The sequence below is a fragment of the Phoenix dactylifera genome, chromosome 11 (genome assembly GCF_051530095.1).
Source record: "Phoenix dactylifera cultivar Ajwa chromosome 11, Ajwa_hap1_PhDact_Kaust_v1.1, whole genome shotgun sequence".
Taxonomy (NCBI): Eukaryota; Viridiplantae; Streptophyta; class Magnoliopsida; order Arecales; family Arecaceae; genus Phoenix; species Phoenix dactylifera.
In genome coordinates this window covers 6,354,044-6,374,385 of record NC_143200.1, presented here as the reverse complement: position 1 = coordinate 6,374,385, position 20,342 = coordinate 6,354,044, and the positions used below count along the sequence as shown (strand labels likewise).

Sequence of the window (20,342 nt, the reverse complement as noted above, 5' to 3'; positions counted from 1 at the left end):
AATTATATTATATTATTATGGTATAGTATACAATATTATACTAACTATATTAGAATAATATTATATTATATTACAGTAATATTACACTATATCATATATTTATGTATTAATACATATCATATTTTATTATGTTTTGTTGTATAATATTATGCAATGTTCTTTATGGTTTTTTTGTTATACCGAAAGTACTTTCTCAGTTTGTTTACCAAACGCATATTAAAATTACAAAATACTTTAGAAATATAATTATCAAATAATAAATAACTTTTTATAAAAGCTTTATTTCTGAAAGCTCTACTGCCAACAACTCTGCCAAATGGGTCCTAAATCAGCATTGCCTATGTCAGAATGGTCAAAACCTATAAATCTGGTACTCCAGGTCCATGAGGACAAAATGGATATTTTGCTCCCAAAACATGCGCCTGCTCTCCCCCTCTTGGATCTCATCCTTTTTGTTTCCCCCAAAATATTGGGCCTCATTCTGGGTTCTAATTTTTCGGATAATGGGATTGGGGAGAGTTTCCAGAAGTTTCCAAAACATGCACCATTTCCCTCAGAATTTTCTTCAAAAATTCCCTCTTGGGTCCTGGCCGGTGTCCACAAAATAAATGATAACCCAACTACCCACCACATCCTAATATAATATCATGGGCAGCCAGGTTTGGCGCACGAAGAAGCCGCAGTAGCCATTAGGAAACCCAACCCCATAACATCATCAAGTACAAATGACGTCACCGAGAAACAAGAACGAACCCTTGCAGTTGATTCCCACATAACACACCAAAGACTTCTAAGCCAAATGCAAGCTCATCAAAGTTGGAACATACTACGCTTGAAAAACTCTACGTTTGATGCCGAATATATGATGATCATTAATTGCCTTCCTCAGCCAAACAACAAAACTGAACTCATGGACCAGCCCAGGGTACTATTCATGAAAATAATCAAATACAGCATGAGGATACAACAAAGAGTTATCTTCTTTGTAGTGAAGGAGGAAATAACATTTGATGCAAAAATAACAAGGGTTCTTTGGAGACCATTTATCATCAACTGTCATCTTTGTTGCATGATATATTTTGCAAACGGAGCATTTCTGTTGACGGGGTCGGAGTTGAAACGTGAGGAGAGGATAATCGGACTGATTTTGTACATCCTCCGAGTGGATCATTCTCACGTCTCTGATCACTATGATATGCTTACAGTTTCCCTGTGTAGTTCCAAAAAAAAGAAAAGAAAAGAAAAGAAAATCATAAGAACAGTAATTCAGAAATTTATATCCCTGAAAGGTTCTGATATATGCGAAAGTTAATTAAGTTAATTGGCTACAACCTACAAAGAGAGTAAGAAAAGGCCTTTCTGTCAAATGAATGAAGATAATGGCAAATGGCATCGCACAAATTGCAATATAATGCCACCGAAATGCTTCAGATGATGGATTATGTAACAGATGGGCAAACAACCAAAGTTCAGTGTCATATTGCATTCAGAAAATTGATAGACGTTCTATATCTTGTCTAATCACATAACTTCTTCTTTCTAAACTCTGTTGTTAAATCCATTAAGGTCTGACTAATATGAACAACTTGCAGACAAGATGTGAACTTCAAGTAATGAAGTGATATTAGCAGACGTTGCAATCGCAATTTCGGTGAGATGTTTCCCAGCAAATAAAAGAGACTGGCTTTTAGTACAGAATGGGATAGAAGTCATAGACCTCTATGATATGTCTAGGGGTTGATCTAACTATTTAGCAAAATCTCTATAGAACTATTTAGCCTTCATGATTTTTAAAGGCTGGTGAAAAAAACTCAAGCAAACATTGAGGGAAAAAAAGTACAAGTGATTATCTAGAAGCTCTAGCTAGTGATGCAAGAGTAGGGACACAAGTAACAGGCAGAGTTATAAGACACAGAGAGCACTACAAAAGAACAATTAGAAAATGACCTATGAAAAAAAGGTATCGTTTGTTTTAAACAACTAATTCGAAAAACAAATTTTGGTGCATGGGACTATTTTTGTTTATAGCTTCACAGGAAGGATAGCACATGCTAAAGGAAATGAAAGTAAAGGGGCAAATTCTATAGTCAGATCTAAATACCAGTGCATCCTAAAGGTATTACTATGGTTTTAGAAATAGAGCCACAAATTTTAGCAACACAAAATATAAGGTAAATAAGATGAACAAGGTAAATCAGCTCTTTGGGTAGCCAAAGATCATGGGTACCATCATTTTGATTTCAGTAATTCCAAAGGCTATCAAACAGCAATTTTTTTTATATAGATTTTATGAATGGTTTCCTTACTGTGGCAACAATCATAAAAACACCATTTCAAGACTATCTTAATGCACATCCATATACACGATAATCGGTATCCATAATGCCAATCATATTGAGGCATGTGTGTCACATTGCTACTAATCACATATAGATGCTGATTTCTAATGTAAAATTTGATTCAGGGATGATGTTCTTAGTCAGTAAACTTTGTTTGTGAACACCCCTTCAAATCCTTTTCAAATGCAGAGAGGATGGAAAGGGGGAAACAAAGGTGCCAAATTATCACAATTAGGAGCTCAATATGGTTTTTAAGTTTATCTTTCTGGATTATGAATTGATTCCAAAAATAAAAGAATTTTAAGTTTCCATTGTCAAGGTGATGACTTTACCTTTCCCTAGATTTCCATTACTGTCATGTACCTTGACAAAATGTCTCAATAGTCAACTCCATTCTCTTGAGTTCATCATAAAATGTAGGGTCCACATGCATCAAGAAAAATTGAATGTCTTCTCACTCACCTAAAATAAAAAAATTATGATTGTAAGGAGGTCAAAGACTAAAAATCCTATATGATTCGTAGGTTGGGCCAGTACAACCAGCAAAATTATCAGATTACAGGCTGGGCTGGGCCTATCTTCATAAATACCCAGCCCTTTTTTTCTCCCTATAGGATTCAGGTCGGCCCAGTCCAAAGCTACTCCTGAGTATTTATGAATGAATATAGGCCTAGCCCAACCTATAATCCTATGATTTTGCTAGTTGTACTAGCCCAACCCACAAATCACATTGGATTTTCACCCCCCCATCATCCAAGGAGGCCCTAAGTGGGCTGAAACCATATATGCATTTGATTTTTCTTTTGGATTCAGATATAGATATAGAGGCATATCTACATTTTCACACATTTAAATATGAATCCAAATTTAAGGTGTGCCCTCCCTTAGATTAGGCTCTAGGTATCCAGTTATATGAATAGGTGATCGAAAAAATTTGAAAAAATATTAAACTCATAAATCTTAATGGCTAAGTGTTTTCTCCTTTCTCCTAATATCTTATCTCTCTACCCTAGGCTATTAAACTCATAAATCTTAATGGCTAAGTGCTTTCTCCTTTCTCCTAATATCTTATCTCATAATGCCCCTTCATTATTCTGCCTCAGTCCCAGCCCCAAGCAATCATTGACTAAGCTAAAGCTTTGGCGAAGGTGCTGCCATTCCCACATGAAGCTCTCTAAGCGCCTAAAGTCTCTCTTCCTCCCCACTACAGCACCTTCCCATCCACCATTACCAGCATCCGCAACTAGCTGGTCCCAACCCTGTCTTCTCAAGCAAAAGCCCCAGAATCAGCCCACACGAATCAGAACTCTGCAAGGGCATCAGCCCACAAACAAGGCCCCTGCCCACGACTTAAACATTTGGTTCGGTGAGATCGTCATCTATCTCCACCCTACTTCCTTTCAGCTATGGGTATGGTTCTCTTTGCCGGATTTTTTATTTAGTGGAGAAAAAGTCCTATTACTGTATCTCAAAGATCATGTGTTCAGACCATACCCAGAGATCTATCAGATTGACACTTAAATAAAGCTTTAATGTCATACAACTTCCCGGCCTGATCTCTTGTCAGTACAACTTAATATACAGTCATACAGAACTATTTTAGACATGAAGATGATACATCAGACTTGGGATACTAAGACCAAATATTCTACATCTAAGCCATACCCTGGCTCTTGACCACTGTATTTAGTCTGTCTGAAGATAAATGGTGCTAAAGAGAATTCAGTGATGTAACCAAGGAAAAAGGTGAAGTATTAGGATTGCAGGAAGTTGAAACTTTAACCGGTTTCTAAAAGACATACATGGATTGGGGATAGCTTGATTAACAGGACTAATAATACGTGGATGGCTTGCAGGTGATCCATCTTATAGTCAACTCCTTCACCTCCTCCGTTTCTCCCGCATTAAGATCCAATATATCAAAATTTCTTTAGACAAAATAGGATATAATATCCAATTTATATCATGATATGTTTCAAACAAATATAGATATGACTATTATCCAACTCACCCATATCTGCTTTGAACAAATGTGGATGCAAATTATAGTATCTGGCTGACATCTGCATAGGTATCACTATCTGCTGAATAGAAGCAGATATGGATAAAAGCAAGGTTTGTCGTACTGAGCTGTACCGCCTGGTGCCAGCATACTGTACCATACTGGTAAGATACCAATATGATACAGGGGCTCAACACAGCACTATACGGACATATGGTACAGCTCCTGTCTTACCTCCAGCAGTCAATATAGGGGTGTACCATTTGACCTGAATCATATAAGTAAGCTACTTCTGCAATGTCCAGTACTGGTAATCTAAACCTCAAAAAATAATACCCAATCTGCAATACAATCTATTTGAACTCTAGGGTCAGACTTGATGGTAAGAATCATAGTGCATCACTAAGCATGCTGGCATTTGTACTAGACCTTGGTAAGATATTGTAAAAGGTTTTTGAGATTTTATAACTATCTATCATTCTTCTTCAAATGCAAAAAGAATATATAAGGGTTCTGAGAAAGTTGAAAGACAATATTCTGATTAATACCATAAAGCTTAGAGAAATAAAGTAAAAAAGAAATGTGATCTCTGATTCTGTTGTTACAAAAAATAAGTGCAAGAATTCATAGATAGTTGACTATGATAACTTTACAAGTGTATAGTAGATGGCTTTCAGATTCAAAATTCAGAAAACCAAGAACTTATACACGCACATACATAGAGAGAGAGAGAAGGAAGGGGGTGTGGAGGAGGGAGGGAGGGATGTACCTGGTGGCAGTAAAGATATCCAGCGCCCAACCGAAATCGCAGGTCAGCAAATCGAGTTCTATGCATATGTATTGCTTTAAAGCTGGGCAAGTTGGCGATGTCCAGATCCCCTAGTAGCTCTTTTTGCTTTTTCTTTAGCTCACCAGACATAATATATTCCCACTTCTCTGCTGCCTCATTCTTGCAGTTCTTAAGCCAGTCGAATACAGGTTTGCTATAGTCAATAGAAGACGGATTTCTCAGATCATTGTAAAAGGTATCCTGCATGGAGAAGACAAGATTTAAATAAAATCACCTTTACAAATGTAATCAGCTCATAGCCAGTTTAAGTGACAAATGAAGCAAGCCCATACTTCAATAAGGAAATATCCAGATGGATCAAATTGCCCTGCTGTCTCCATCAGCTTGTCAGTCAAGCAATATATATTATCCCTCAACTCATCAAGTGTTTGGCTTCCCAAAACTAGAAATTCTTGGGTCTGAAGAAAGGTGCATAGTTTCAATATTAGTGATATAGAAACACTATGATAGAATGATATATGATCAGATATATGGAGGAACCATTATCAGCATGCAGCAACTATTATTTTATGAAATTGCATCCAATCAACCGATGAAAATATAAGCAGCACCCAATGGGGTTCCTACAAAAGCCACCAAATAAATCTATTTTTCAAAATACTTGTGATTAGTTACTTAATTTTTATCAAAAATAATTAAAAATATAGAAATTCCAAAAATGTAAAAAAAGAACAAATGTCCTAAAATGTAAATATATTTTATAGTAATAATTGTCATGCATTTTAATAATTAAATATTTTTTTTGATTTTTAACTATTCAATAGGGGTTAAAATATAAAATCAAAAAAATTGGTTAATGTTAAAAAAAAAAGTCATACATGCATCAATAATTAACAAGATGAATTCTGACGTAGCTATCTTCTATTTTATTGATTAGCATATTTTCTTCTATTTTCTCCAGACCCCGTGGTATAGGAACCGCGTGCATTGGGATTCCCCTTTCAACATATTTTTTCACTTTAGCTATTTTTAAAGTAAAATTGTATAAAAAATAATAAAAAATTGATTAATTGTTGAACTAGTTATCTTGCATTTGTTACCTAGATGGAATTTATATGATTTATAATAATTTTTTGAATACGAAATTGATTATAAACTATAAAAATATGATTAAAATTTGAAAAATGAAATGAGGAAATACACTTTGATAATTAAAATGTGAATCATGATTGTCTATAATTGAATATGCAGAGGGAACAAATTTTTAGGTTAGAAGATAGCACCCAGTAAGAAAGGTCAGAAAGAACCGAATATTAGATGGCGTCGTGAAAGGATGGGTTTAAAGGGACATCATTGGATATGCAACTACTATAGAATTAATAACAAAAAAAAGGTGGGGTCACTTGGTTGAAACAGCATTTAACTAGTGACTATAGAAATGTTGCAAGGTGTACTAGATAGATGACTATATCAATAAGGACAAAAAGACTATGATAGGTATCACCATTGCCAAGTGGTTCCGCAACTGTCACATCTCAACTTTCGTTGCAGCAAACAGTTTCTTCTGCAACATGATAACTATAGTGCGGATAAAGCCTGGGTATCGAGCCTCCTACGCCATAAGAGATGCAAAGGCCATACCTAAAGCAAGAGGTTGACGGTCTAAGGAAGCGGATCGATCACATAAAATTTGGTATGAGTTATATGGTGCTACATTTATGTGTGAGATAGCTAGTCCGGGCTGACTAAGATCATCATCAACTTCCTACTATACTATGATTGGTTGGCTTTCTTCCACAAGTTTGTTGATGCATTCGACAAGGTCCATGATATCAATTACATCTCAGGGCTGATAAAGCAGGTGATTCATAAGGTCAATGAGAGCTATGTTGTTCACATGGTGTTCTTTGCAGTATACAAAGTGGAGGATTTGATGGATGAGATGCCACATATTTTATTGAACATTTTGTGCATCTTAATGTATATATTTGATGCTGAAGGATATTGGGGACATACCCTACGAAAAGTCAATTGTGGAGATGGGGCAACCTATCTCAAAGTATATCTAATCATACATGAGTACATGCGCTTGTGAGGTAGCATGTGGGAGAGGAGCTGCATAACATGCAGATAGGCAAGGAGTTGTATCTAGGAGATAATGCTTGAATGGCATAACTTGATCCCTGGTGTTTACTTGAACCGCATTCCTTACAATTTAATGGTTATAAATTTTGTCAATCATTATAAGCAGCCTATTACTTGAATCCTAACTACGAAAACAATGAGAAAATAGGCCTTAAAGAAGAGCTGTTGCGGGTAGTCAGGGCAGTGGTGCAATAGATGTTGGGGATCTGAGCTTGCTTAACGATGCAATCAGCGAGATGATGAACTAAATAGTATATTATATTTCATATCTAACTAACATAAATGCGAATTCTATATTATTTGATCACGGAAAAGTACTCTGCAAGAGACACGGAAAGTTCGGAGAATTAGGAGCTCAGCAATCAATTTCAAGGATGTCTCTAGGTAGCAATAGGAAAATTTTCCAATAAGCCATTCTTTTAGTGTTTGTAAGGATTTAATGTATCCGTCCTACGTGATCCTAAAGCAATGGTGCGCCCAATTTGAGAAAGATTGCCATCTGGTCCTCTCATAAACCGTCTCATCCAATAGATCTGAATGGAATTGGGAGTACATTTGCCTGATCCATAGTAAGCTGCGAAACTGTCAAACAAACAAAAGGTTGCACAACTTAGTTTTCATACACTACAATGAAAGGCTACATATAAGTACTTGAATCAAAACAAGGAGAACAACTAGGAAGACTTGTTGGCAAATGACTTTAATCATGATGATGATAATCCTATGGTTGGATGGATTATAGATCAACGTACTCGAGACGAGCCCAGCTAGATGAGCCGAGGGATCCTCCCCGATCAGACAGAACCAACCTGAAGGTAGGTACGCATGATGTGGACAGATGGACAGAGGAGAATATTTCACCTACCATGAGTGAAACCCAATAGGAATTAGAGGACTCTAATCAACGATTCCATCGATAGATATACAGGTCACGGCGAGGTGCATGGGCTACCAGGGCCAGTCAAGGTAGTCCACATGGCAAGTTCAAGAGGAAAGCCCTAGTTGTCAATTTGATTGAGGCAATTGACAATATACCAGTCCAAGAAGATGGCAACGAGCCATCGGAGCTATTAGATTCCGAGCTTGCCTAGATAATCTTGCTATAGTAGTAATGACAATAATGAAAATTCCAGTGATGGATTTAAAGGTCAGGATGGACAATTTGGAGGAGGTGGTGGTTACTCTCAGGAACTCGGTCCATTCACCAGCGACACAAAGTTCACACACAACATGAAAGATCAGGCCCAGGGGTCTAAACAAAATCTAAACGTGACAAGAAGATGGCAATCTACAGGAGAGGATCCAAGAATGGTGCAACTCATGGCATAGAATCAAAGTTATATGGGTAAGTACATAGCAAAACTAGAGAGTGAGTTGTATATAAGCTATCGTAAGACGTAGGAGGATTATTTGTGCATCTAGCACGTTAGAAGTCGAGTTGACAATAAAAATTAGATGGGAGGTGAAACAAGATGAAAAGCAATATTGGAAGTTCCAAGAGTTGTTTTGTCGAATGGAGAAAATGGAGATTAATGAGAGATCTAACAGTGTATCGAGTAGTTATAATGCGCAACGAATATCATTGTATGCCGAAAGTGGATCTCCTGCTGCATCAAATAGTCAAAGTAAATAAGATACTCCATCCACGATAATCCTTATGCATTCTCTCACTCATCTTATCCAGGAGGAATCCAACTCTACATATTTACCCCACCTACGGATATGGGTATAGCCAGATGTCAGTGTAGTGTTACCTCCTATTACCCTATCAAGAATGGTTGCTCTCCAATGACATGTATACGCATAGCTGTAGTATTAGGAGTTAAAGTTGGATCCATAGTTCACCGTACTGGCCCAGTTCAGACTGGTACAGAGGATACCATACCATACCAGTTCGGTACCGGTACTCGGTACAGATGGCATATCGACACTCGGTATACTGAAAAAATTCCATACCGTACCGTACCGACACAGTGCAGGTCTCTCCGGTCCCCATCATTTGTTTTCTCTCGCTTTTTTCTATCCAAGTTAAGATACTCTCTGAAAGGGAATCTTCGCATAGCCACCGTCTTCATGCCCATTTGCCAAATCGTCAGGAGCGCATGAGACTGAGCACCACCAAACCTTCCAAGTTAATTTAGGGTCATTTAATGCCTTTGGCCATTATTAGAAATCCAATCCTTAATGATTCTTGAATGTCTCGATCTCACTAAAATCTCCTCCCCATTAATGGATGATTTCCAACCAGACACCCTCTTAAATTTCCCAAAAAGAGGAAAATATATCAATTTGGTACTCCATTTCATTCACAAATCAAATATGGCCAGGTGGGCAAATCTATGTCAATTATAAACCGAGCATTGGCAGCAATAAATGGATAGGCACATGCATTTGCAAGCATTGAATGGAGCAAAAAAGTAAGCCATGAAGGAAAGATGCCAACTTCAGTTTCGCCCCCACCCACCTGCACCCCCCAAAGCTATCTGTAGGCCAAGGAGGTTAAGATTATTAGTTTACTATTATCAACACTAATGACTAAGCTGAACCAACCCAACCCCACTATCACGTGATCCTGCTTCTACAGGATCCGATACTTTCCAGCTCTTTTGCTCGACTTTTTATTCGAGATATTTTTGACCATCTCATATTTCTCTCTATCGGTATAGGGACGAAACCCCAAACCATGTGTTGGTATGGAATGGATCAATACCATACCAGTCCGACCAAAAACTAGTACCATCACCCATACCAGTTTTCAAAACCTTGTCAAAAGGTTTTAGCCAAAAGATTGGTATCAGCCACAAGCAATCCAAAGGTTGAAGCTGAAGCGATTTGGAGTTTCAGTCAAGCTAACCAATTTCTCTCCAATTGCAATTGGTCTCGACTGAATAAGAGTGGGGCAAAACTAATTACATATATACCCAATGAGAGATATATCTTTGAATCATGATATATTACATTATGGAGGTACAATATCCAATGAAAATTGACAAGTAGTTTTCAGAAAAGCTTCAAATGTCGATTAAGGAGAAAGTACAGGAATCATTTCAAAGGCCTAACCACAAAAGTTGTCACCAACAACCCCAACCATTAAAGAAACCATATTCTGCATACCTATTACTAGAAAGTTAAAAAAGGGCATGAGACCTATTACCCTTTTAGCATTAAAGAACCACAAATTGCCAAGAGAGGATCTATGGGCACTTAATCCGGAAAGAAATAAAATGTAATGAAGGATCTTCAAATTTCAAGAGAGACCTTCAATACATCAGGTTCATGCTTAAGTAGAATTAACATTCTGTAACTTTGCTGGACCCCCAATTCCAAGCTATGTAATTACACAACTAGTTTCAGAACAGAGTACAGTTTCTGCAATCAGATACTGAAAAGTCCAATTAAAAGATATTCATGCCAATGGCAACATATCCATAAAATAATTGGAGTCCATATTAATCAAAGATATTGTGACTAAATTAGTACTAGTTAAGCAGTCAAAAGTCAAATTAATCTCAGATGAAGAGTTTCAAATAGGCAAATAGTCAGAAAGTAACTTGGTCCTCTTTATAACATATTTGGAACATTATCCAAGGACTTTTGAGTGTCGCGTGGAACTTCAGGAAGGAAAAAAGCTATTTAAGTTTGCTAACTTAACCACTAGAACTAAAAGCTTAAAATATTAGGGAAGGGTTAACAAGTATATTGGGCCCTCCCTTATTTGCTGCTGGACCATGGATGTGAAGGCATAAAGAAGTCAAGAACGACCCAAGATAACAACCAAGAACAAGTCAACAAGTGAAAAGACTTAGGATAACAAATGAGTGATTTTTATAAAAAAAAGGCTTGAATGGGATTTGAATCCATGACTTTCAACTCTAACACCATGTTAACTGACAGGTAGACCCCAAAAGCTTAAGCTATTAAGAAGGGTCAACAACGCACATCGTGCCTTAAAATAGTTAAATGCCAGAAGCTACTATAAGGAACTCAAGAAAAATAAGAACAAAGATGAATTTCTTGGCATTTTGAAATTTAAATGAACTAGTGATCATTATAAAAAAAAAAACAATATAAAATAACCCACTATAGAAACACAAGTACAATTAATATGGTCTCCTACCAAATGCCAAATTCGTACTATGAGATTGTGGTCTAATATTGATCTGGTCAGGTAAAAACCATTAAATTCATGGTCATCAGATGTGGAACAAACAGCTCCCAAAGTCAAATATAACAGCGCAAGGTTTGAAGTACCGGTTTCAATACCCATGTCAGCACCCAACCAGAGCAAGCCATATGAAGTGCTGGTAATGGTACATCCCTTCATCCCAGAACTCAGTATGGGGGTTCTATTGGGTTCCGATTCCATATCAGTATGGTACAGAGAACTTGGTATGGAGCAGTATGTTCCAATACTTAAATCCTTGATTCAACCCATGTTTGCATATAAGATTCAAATCCAACAATGCTATGCATATGATAAATTGTTCAAAACAAGACATGATGTTAAGTGATTCAGTGTAAAAGAAAAACAGAAGAGATGGCAAAAGGAACTGGAATTTAACCACAGAAATAAGCGAGAAGACTTCTAATTTCTATCATATATATAACATTAGATTCAAAAGAGTTTCTCTTCTTTAATGCAACTTAGCCAAAAGACACATAACCAATGGAAAAAAAATGCGGAAGACAAAATTCAAAGTAACCAAAAACAGTTACAACTATATACCAATAGTAAAATTTTTCTGGGGCATTCCCTTCTTTTCAATCCAAAGATTTTTTTTTTTTTTGTTTTGCATTTCTTCAAAAAAAATTAGTTGCAACTCAAGTACCTTCAATGAGGAGTTTTTCTTGTGATAAATCTCGACACAGAGAACAACTTCTGGGTAGAATATTGGCACATGTTCTCGTGATTTCAAAGACTTCACCTGCACAAATAAAAACAGAAACATGCATATAAGACTGAAACACTTCAAAATACAAAGCTTACAAGTAAAATACATCACAGCTTTTAGATGAAGGACTGAAGCATATTTCTTACATAAAGTATACATGCTTTAATTACAACAATGCATCTTATTATCTAAAAGTTTTCCTTGACCTGACATCATATCTATTTATTCTCCTAAAAACCCCTACATTTTTGTCTTATCACATGTTTTCTACATATAGATCCTTCTAGACAAAGACAAGTACAAAATTAAAATGAAGTGAAATGCCAATGTATAATAGAAGGAAGCAACATAAAACAGGAAGAACCCAATTCAGTCTTGTAGAAGCAAGACAAGAAAATATGAAAGTGCGAGGAAGAAGAAGAAACAAAGAATTAAGGCATTAGTATCAGGAGGCCTGCAAGACAATTTTTTTCTTAGAAAAAAAAAAGAGTAGATTCTGTTCAAGATCCAATAATTCACAACATCAATAGCAACAGTTTCAATTGTTAAACAACATCTTTCTCACTCTCCATACTTCCCATGAAATGGAAACAAATATCAAATTTGAGACTTAATAATCTCCAGATCCAATAGGGCGGACAGTGAAAAGCTGGATCAAATTTTTATGCAAGCTAGACATGATCAATAAAAAGATACTATTGTCCAAAAATTGGACAAATACTCATAGGTGATGTATGCATCAACAACTGGGACAACTAACCCTTTGGCCTGCTGACCAAAAATAGTTCCAAGACCATAATCCTGACCACAGAAGATCGGAAAAAAATAAAACTACAGGTTGGGCAAAACTTGACACGAAATTAGTAAGCTAATGCATCAAAATTAGTTCAAAATCATTCATTGAACAAAAATCATTTGTATAGTTCAAGCAGGACTTGAAAATTAACCAATCCTTTTACACCTGTGCAATATGTACGCATCATTAAACAAAAAAAATTCTTCGGCCGTTAACCCCACCCAAATTAGACACCACTACGGTTATTGGACTCAGATATAAAAGGTGGTCTCCCACAATTGAAATTTAAGTTTGCATCAGACTTTTTCAGAATAACACCAAGCCACTGATGATCAATCATGTCAAGACAGTCCTTCACTAATACCTCTGAAGATCCAATGATCAATATAGACCAGAGAAAATATTCCTTAATGGTAATCATCACACCAAAATGTAAACATTGAGCAACAGGTAAAGAGTTTAGCATGACTATTGAGTAAAGCAAGAAATAACTGAAGGTTGTTCTCCTCTACTAACTACTCCACAAGTCTTCTCTGTGCTCAAGTATGACCCATCTTTCCACATAAAATAAGATCTTTAACCTTTTAAAAAAGCAAACCATGCTCCTTGCTTTCTACAGCCAACAATCATCACAGGCATATACCATCATTGTCTAAAGAAATTAGGAAAGAGGATAATAAGAGAAAAATCCTGAGCCTATATTATGGGCACATTTTGCTGTTTGATAGAGTTGTTCTATCTTCTTCTTACGCTTTTTTGGACTAATGAGATATATGATAACCATAGAAATGGGAAAGGAAAAAAAATTTCTCAGAAACCACTAATTAATGTTTATTTGCAGATTACATTTTCCATCTATAGTACTGAGAAAGTTTCCAAAGAAATAAATTCCAAAAACAATCTTCTCAAACAATGTCACAGGATTATCGACCGAGAAATACTAGCGTTAAACATGGCAACAGTAGTATCTGTGATCATGGTCAATGCAGGTATACAAAATTAGCGGAACTTATCAACAATAATACATAATGCAGCCTGCAGCAGGCAATGGATCATAATGATTTAAACACAAACAGTTAGAATTTAAAACGAATGGAAAATATAATATTATATATATATATATGTATACCGTCACTAGTTAAATGATGAGATAAATAAAACTGGTATATCATCATATAGAGTTGCATGTACAATAAAAGTAATACAATAATAAATATAGCCAGAATGATGTATTGTAGGACGTACAGTTAATAATAGTTTATAAATGACAGATTGGGGGGAAGCATATGCTTTAACTCTGACCTTCACAGGAGATGTTATGAACCTAAGGGATCTCATCCTTTCAATTTTATCTGAAGTTGAAATTGACCCTTGAACAGACTTGGAATTGTCACTGTATCCAAACAATCAGGTTTCAATAGGAAATTCCATAATATACCATGGTTCAAAGAACAGCAGCTATATATGTGGATGTGCATGTGTGAGTGCCTGTGATATTTGACTATGATTACTTAATCATGACAAACATCATTAATATTAATTTCATATTTTCCGAATAAAAAGTGATCTAAGATAAACACATTGCTAAAAATCCTTTTCATCCTCTGAACCTGTAACCACACTCACAAGTTCAGCATCCAGGACAATTTGGCGAAGGCCAAAAATTCAGAATGTCGAAAAAAATAATTTGGAAGGAATAGTTCAATTGGATAGGAATTGATCAGATAATCATTTGGCCAAAAAAGAAAGAGAATAACTCAAGAATTTTTCAATCATTTGAGAATATTATTGCCTTCAATATGGAATGTCACAAGGACATAGAATTACAATTTTAAGACAATTTCAGTAAAACTTTTTTCGTTGATTGTATGACATCATGTCTGCATATAGGTTTCAAAGAAAAAATCCATTGCAAAGGGACTACATGTAAAAATGATACGTATCTTCTGTGAGAGAGATTATCTCATTCTTTCTTTTGTTTATTTTCTATAGCTGGCTAAGAGAGGACTTTTTTCAGATTACAAACTCTGCCTAAAAGGCAGAGTTTTCATTGGAGGACTTAATCTTGCAGGTCATTGATTAACTGACATATTATTGGATAGCAAACTGAGGTTATAGTTTATAGGGTAAGAGATGAATTTCATTTTGCAACAGAAAAACACTTTTTATTGAATATCAACATAGACTATATAGTAGGTCAAAGAAAACAAAAGAAGCCACCAGACTGAAAGGAGTATTTAAGAGAGGCAGGGTTAAAAGGTGAGGATCATTTCCGTAGGTTTATGCCCAGATATTGTCAGCCAGTGCAAAGAAATTGACATAGATAATATTATAGCAGATAATGAATCAGATGCGAACAATTTAAGTAAATCTGGTGACGCAAGTCTTAACCACTGAGAAACTCAGCAGAGTTCATTTGGAAAAAGGTCAAAGTTCAATTGGGTGAATCCTAGGTCCCTTAGTCAATGCTGACTAGATGATTTCCTTTTTTCTTCTCACTTATGCATAAGGGAATTTCAACAAGACAAGATAATAGTGGTAGCTATATGAGTTGGAGTTCACCTTGTAAAAGTTAGTATAAAGTGAGGTTCTCATAATGGACACCCACAGAATGCCACGTCATGGATGATGAATTGATTACAACTCATATATACAGGACTGTGGATTAGAATAAACTGAAGAATTAGCTTATAGATCTATCAGCAACTCATAAATATAGATGAAAAAAACCTTTGAGGCAAGAATGAGTCCACATGAAGAGAAGCAGACCACATGAGTATGGAATGAATTGGAGGCACAATAATTGTGATAACTATGCGTAACTTATTCTTTTAACTGTTAGATTGTCTCTTGTCCAATACAAAGCAGTATATGTGAAAGAGTAATTATTTTGATCAGGCAACACATAGTATACCTCAATGAATGTAACTTGGCTGCTAATTTGTCTTCATCCTGCTTTTGCTTGATTCTTGCAAGTTGCTTCACTTTTGCAAAATAACTACCCTGATCATTGTTCACATGCAGAAAGATTTTGATCATCATGTGAATAATGAATTCAAAGAAAAAATAACAAAATTATGTACAAGAAGTATATTGGAGCAGAATAATGATAATCATCCACATGACATTACTGTTTAAAATTTCCCCAGAAAATCATACTAAATAGCCATACAGATAAAAGCAATTACATTTATTGGCAGTAAGGCCAGAAATTGTAACATCATGATCCAATAATAAAGCCTTTTCTATTGCAGCTTGTACTGTTGCATACTAACAGACAATTAAGGAAACGACATATCATAGAGCATCAGATATAGTTTTCCTTTAATTTCCGTGTTATAGATATTATGAATATGTTATAATTGTTTTGAGCATCCAAATAGGCTTGTATGTAAGATCAGACAATTTCAGCCCTGAACAGGTTTTTTATGTAAAAGCGGATGTTAAAGTCCCAAATATCTAGTGCAATAGGATAGCTACATAAAAACCCTTCTATATTCACCGTCTCGGTACCGGATCCTGTATCGGTGCCCCACTAGCATAGTATCAGTATGGTACGGTATGGTACGGAGTTTTTTTAGCATACCAAGTGTCGGTTCGCCACCCATACCAGATGCTAGTACCGAACCGATATGGTACGGTATGCCTCGTACTGCTCAGTTCAAGCTGGTATGGCGTACCTTGGTTTAGATCACTTTCTCTTTAAAAAAAAACAAGCATAGGCACAAACACATAAACGATGCAATGGCCGTGCACTTGTAATTGTCATGTGGAAATCTGCATGAATATATCAAACATAACAAACACCATTGTGAAATAACATAGTTGTTGTCTTATGGTGGCTAGCCAAGCAACAATGTAAGGGCAAGAGGGTTGTTCTTTCATGCTAGGTGCATCCATCTGGTTATACCATTTTGCAGCATATGCATAAGCATTGTGTACATGCTTAATTGATCAAGATTTGTAGAGTATGAGTGCTATCCTAGTTTTATGAGAGAGAGGACAAGTTCCATAAGGATCTGAAAGCATAGTCCCCTCAAAACTGCTGGACACTCCAGGAATTATGAAAAAAAGGCTTCAGAATCTAAGTACTAATTGTTTGACAATCTTCCTAAGTTGATAAGTGTGTAAAAGAGGAAAGCCTTAAGACAGAATATAAAATTAAGAATCAAGCCCCTTGATAGTTTGAATATAAATCAAACAATGTACTTCTAGTTCGGCAGCTCGACTATCTCTGTCAAAGCGTCTTCCTCTTTTCTTTCTCTTTTTCTCTTGAGACTTTTTTCTTGAAACATCTGTATCACATGTCATGACAGAAGAATCATTCGAAGTTACATGAGCCCCCATATTGCTGGTTTCAAGTTCTGAATTTGCTGAACAGACAATTTCTTTCCCTGAGGTACTTGTATTATCAATTGTCCTGCAGAAGTACACAGTCCACATTTTCATGTGAAAATTTTAATCACGGCAAAAAAGGAACTGAAATAGTCACAATTTTGAGCATGTAGAAGTCAAATATCATATGAATATAAATAAATATGATAAGGTACCATGAAAGTCAGCTGCATCTGACCTCCCATAGAAGAAAACAAGTAATTAAAAGAAGGGGAACATGGATAAATAGAACGTAGCAGCATGAAATTCATAATTAAGAAAGTAGATAACATTTCCCTCCTCTACAATGGAAGGTGAAAGGAAATGTTATATGAAATACACTATGGGTGCAATGGTCTCCCAACACCACTCTCTCTGAAAATAGAGAAAGAAAGAGCACTCAGGAAATCAATTCATTCATGGGTTATATTTATAGTTGATACTAATTTGGACACTTCAGTATCTGAATGCATAAGCACAGATTCTATACCTGCAAAGCTAGCATCCTACATTTGAAATTTAGATATGCCACCAAGGACTTGTAAGATTCCTCTTAACTAATTTATCATTACAATCATCTAATTCAACTTTTGAAAAATGGAAGCTTCCTCGTATACTTTAGACAATGAATTTAGCATGAGTATCTGATAATTACGAATCATCATGACATAATCTTTCAACTGTTCAACATAGTGAAGCTAAAGCAAGCAGAATAAATTCAAGTTTTAGACCAAGTTCTATATGAAATTACAGATTTTTGTTTCTAAAGCATTTACATTTTGTTCAAAAATTTTCATTTATAAGGTAGAGGGAAAAATAAAGAGAGATAGGAACACACATGCAAATGTACACCTCTCATCAGATATCTTACAGAAACTTCATTCATGAGGACTACTTAGCAAGTAATCCGAACACATACTCTAGCACTCTCATCAATCTCCAGTCCCCAAAAATATACAAGAGGTTGTCCTTCATTATCAAAACATATTTCGAAGGCTCAAGGAACCTTTAAGGCCATCATAAGTTGTGATATTGGACAAAAATGCAACATACAACATCCAGATTGTATTGGCTAGCACCCTAGAGGAGAGAAATAGAAGACTCTGTTTCTGGTTACATTGGACATGTTTATACTTACTTCTTATTGATCAGATCACCTAGGTGTTACAAGTTGATTACAAGTTACATTTTGTGGTGCCTAGATCGGGTTGGAAGATGATGACTTTTTCAGAAAGCAAGAGAAACGTAGAAACCTTTTGGTCAACATGTTGGACTGCTTTAGCCTGCGTGGACATTTCATAGTAAACCCTTGTTAGGAACTATGGGCGCTATGGGAGAAACTTAAACAGAGATGAATAAGTATAGCCATTGAAGTACAATCCCGTCAGAACTTGGACCCCTAGTGATCCTAACTGGTGCAATTGCTGATCCATAACAGGGCAGCAAATCAGCAATTATAAAGATGTCAAACAATAAACCTCATGGAATACAATGCTGAGTTCAACTGGTGTTCTCCTGACTCTGCTCCACCTTAGGTTCAGTTATTACAAGGAGAAGCACACAATCCAACTGCTATTGTATGTCATGTTCATGGTTGGGCAATGTCTTCCAAATTTAGTTGATAAGGTTCTTACTCCACATATAATCCTTCTGAAGAGTGATCACAAGTACCTATTTATGATATAATATGTTGTTGTCCCTCAATATGGTTGTGTAGCTGAAACCTCTAAGATGTATATTAATGCAGTTCAATCCTTTGACTTCCCTTCGTTGAAAATTACTTCATCCGTCGCCTTCCCATTTCTTTAAATCAAACATCTTAGTTGCACTCTAACATATCTATTTCAGTTATCAAGCATTATATACATATATGTGAGCTTGTTATTGTGCATACAGAATCATTTTCTAAATATTTTGAGAAAATAAATCTCAGCCACCATCGTACAGAAGGATAAATTGGTGATGCAGCAAAAATACAAGTACATAATTGCCATATTGGAAAACAAACACTAGAGAACACCAATGTGATTGGTAATCTAACCCAAGATTTAATCTTCAAACAAATGAAAGAATAGAAAGTAAAATCTGACTTGTTTTGCACAAAAAATGGATAACCATCTCCTACAAGTATGAAGGAAAAGCTCATAAGAATCATAAAAGATAGAGGATGTTTTACTTACTCCCCATTAGGATATTCCAACAGTTGCAACGAATCATCAATACACCGAATGCCCTGCAATCACCCATAACCATCATCAACAAATCCACAGTGACATTATCAGTTCATCTCAATAAGGACCAGAAACCATACATCAAAATCTTCCTTGAGAGCTTTCTCCACCAATTCTTCCTCCGTAAAAACCCTAAGTTCATCAACCCTACATACATCCGTGCATTTATATCATCATTCTGACAACCATATATATAATTCTTAACAAAAACACAATCAACCTACGAGAGTTCTTCATCGAAATCTCCCGGTGTACCCAATTCAGCTTCTAAGCTCTACGAAAGAAAGGATATCTCAAATCAATACAGGGTAAAAAGTAAAAAAAAAAAAACTCGGCGCGGATGAAAGAGAAGGGATTGATAGAAGTAGTTGTATCATACCTGGAGTTCTTGGAGGACGGAGGCTTTGAAGTCGGGGACGGAGGTGAGGGGGCTGACGAGGTCGGGGACGTAGATGGGGCCTCCGCGGGCAAAAGGGAGGCGGCTCCCTTGGTCCTGGTACCGGTACTCCTCCGCCGCCGCCGCCGTCGCTGCCCCCGCCATCTCCTCCATCGGATATGATTCCTTTCGCAATCCCACTGCCGGGAACACCGCACCGAGAGAGGGGTTTTCTTCCGAAAAAAAAAAAAAAATACTAAGAGAGAGAGAGAGAACAAAGAGTCCGGGGTTTTGGCGGTCAGGGTTTATAACGTCGCGATTATTTTTAGTACGGGCCACCAATGGAGAGGGTTGCTTTTTTTTTTTATCCGATCCGACCCGCTAAAACGGGGGCGGA

The 20,342-nt window shown here is 36.3% G+C and overlaps 1 protein-coding gene across 3 annotated transcripts; it reads right to left on the bottom strand.

Moving 5' to 3' along the window:
- Positions 1–847: 847 nt before the first annotated feature.
- On the bottom strand, positions 848–20,237 carry SRD2 (snRNA activating complex family protein). Of its 3 annotated transcripts, none has more exons than XM_088706665.1 (11): positions 19,949–20,237; positions 19,794–19,843; positions 19,650–19,716; positions 19,519–19,571; positions 17,174–17,384; positions 15,879–15,967; positions 14,210–14,357; positions 12,106–12,201; positions 5,464–5,589; positions 5,111–5,371; positions 848–1,210 (listed from the first exon to the last, which is right to left on the bottom strand). In XM_088706665.1, exons 1-11 carry the CDS (start codon positions 20,117–20,119, stop codon positions 929–931), a joined length of 1,554 nt encoding a protein of 517 aa, XP_088562791.1. In that variant the 5' UTR covers positions 20,120–20,237; the 3' UTR covers positions 848–928. The 3 variants fall into 3 exon arrangements, with proteins under 3 accessions (XP_088562791.1, XP_008803677.2, XP_088562790.1); XM_008805455.6 differs by having other exon boundaries at positions 14,267–14,357; positions 19,949–20,233; XM_088706664.1 differs by having other exon boundaries at positions 19,790–19,843; positions 19,949–20,089.
- Between the last annotated feature and the right edge of the window lie 105 nt (positions 20,238–20,342).

Excerpts from the sequence above, each read along its gene's own strand:
- SRD2 (XM_088706665.1), bottom strand. The coding sequence starts at position 20,119 with ATGGAGGAGATGGCGGGGGCAGCGACGGCGGCGGCGGCGGAGGAGTAC. Across the intron at positions 15,968-17,173 it reads GTCGAGCTGCCGAACTAGAA|GGTAGTTATTTTGCAAAAGT; the intron begins GTACATTGTTTG and ends AACAATGATCAG. Across the intron at positions 14,358-15,878 it reads GCCAAGTTACATTCATTGAG|TGACAATTCCAAGTCTGTTC; the intron begins GTATACTATGTG and ends GTTTGGATACAG.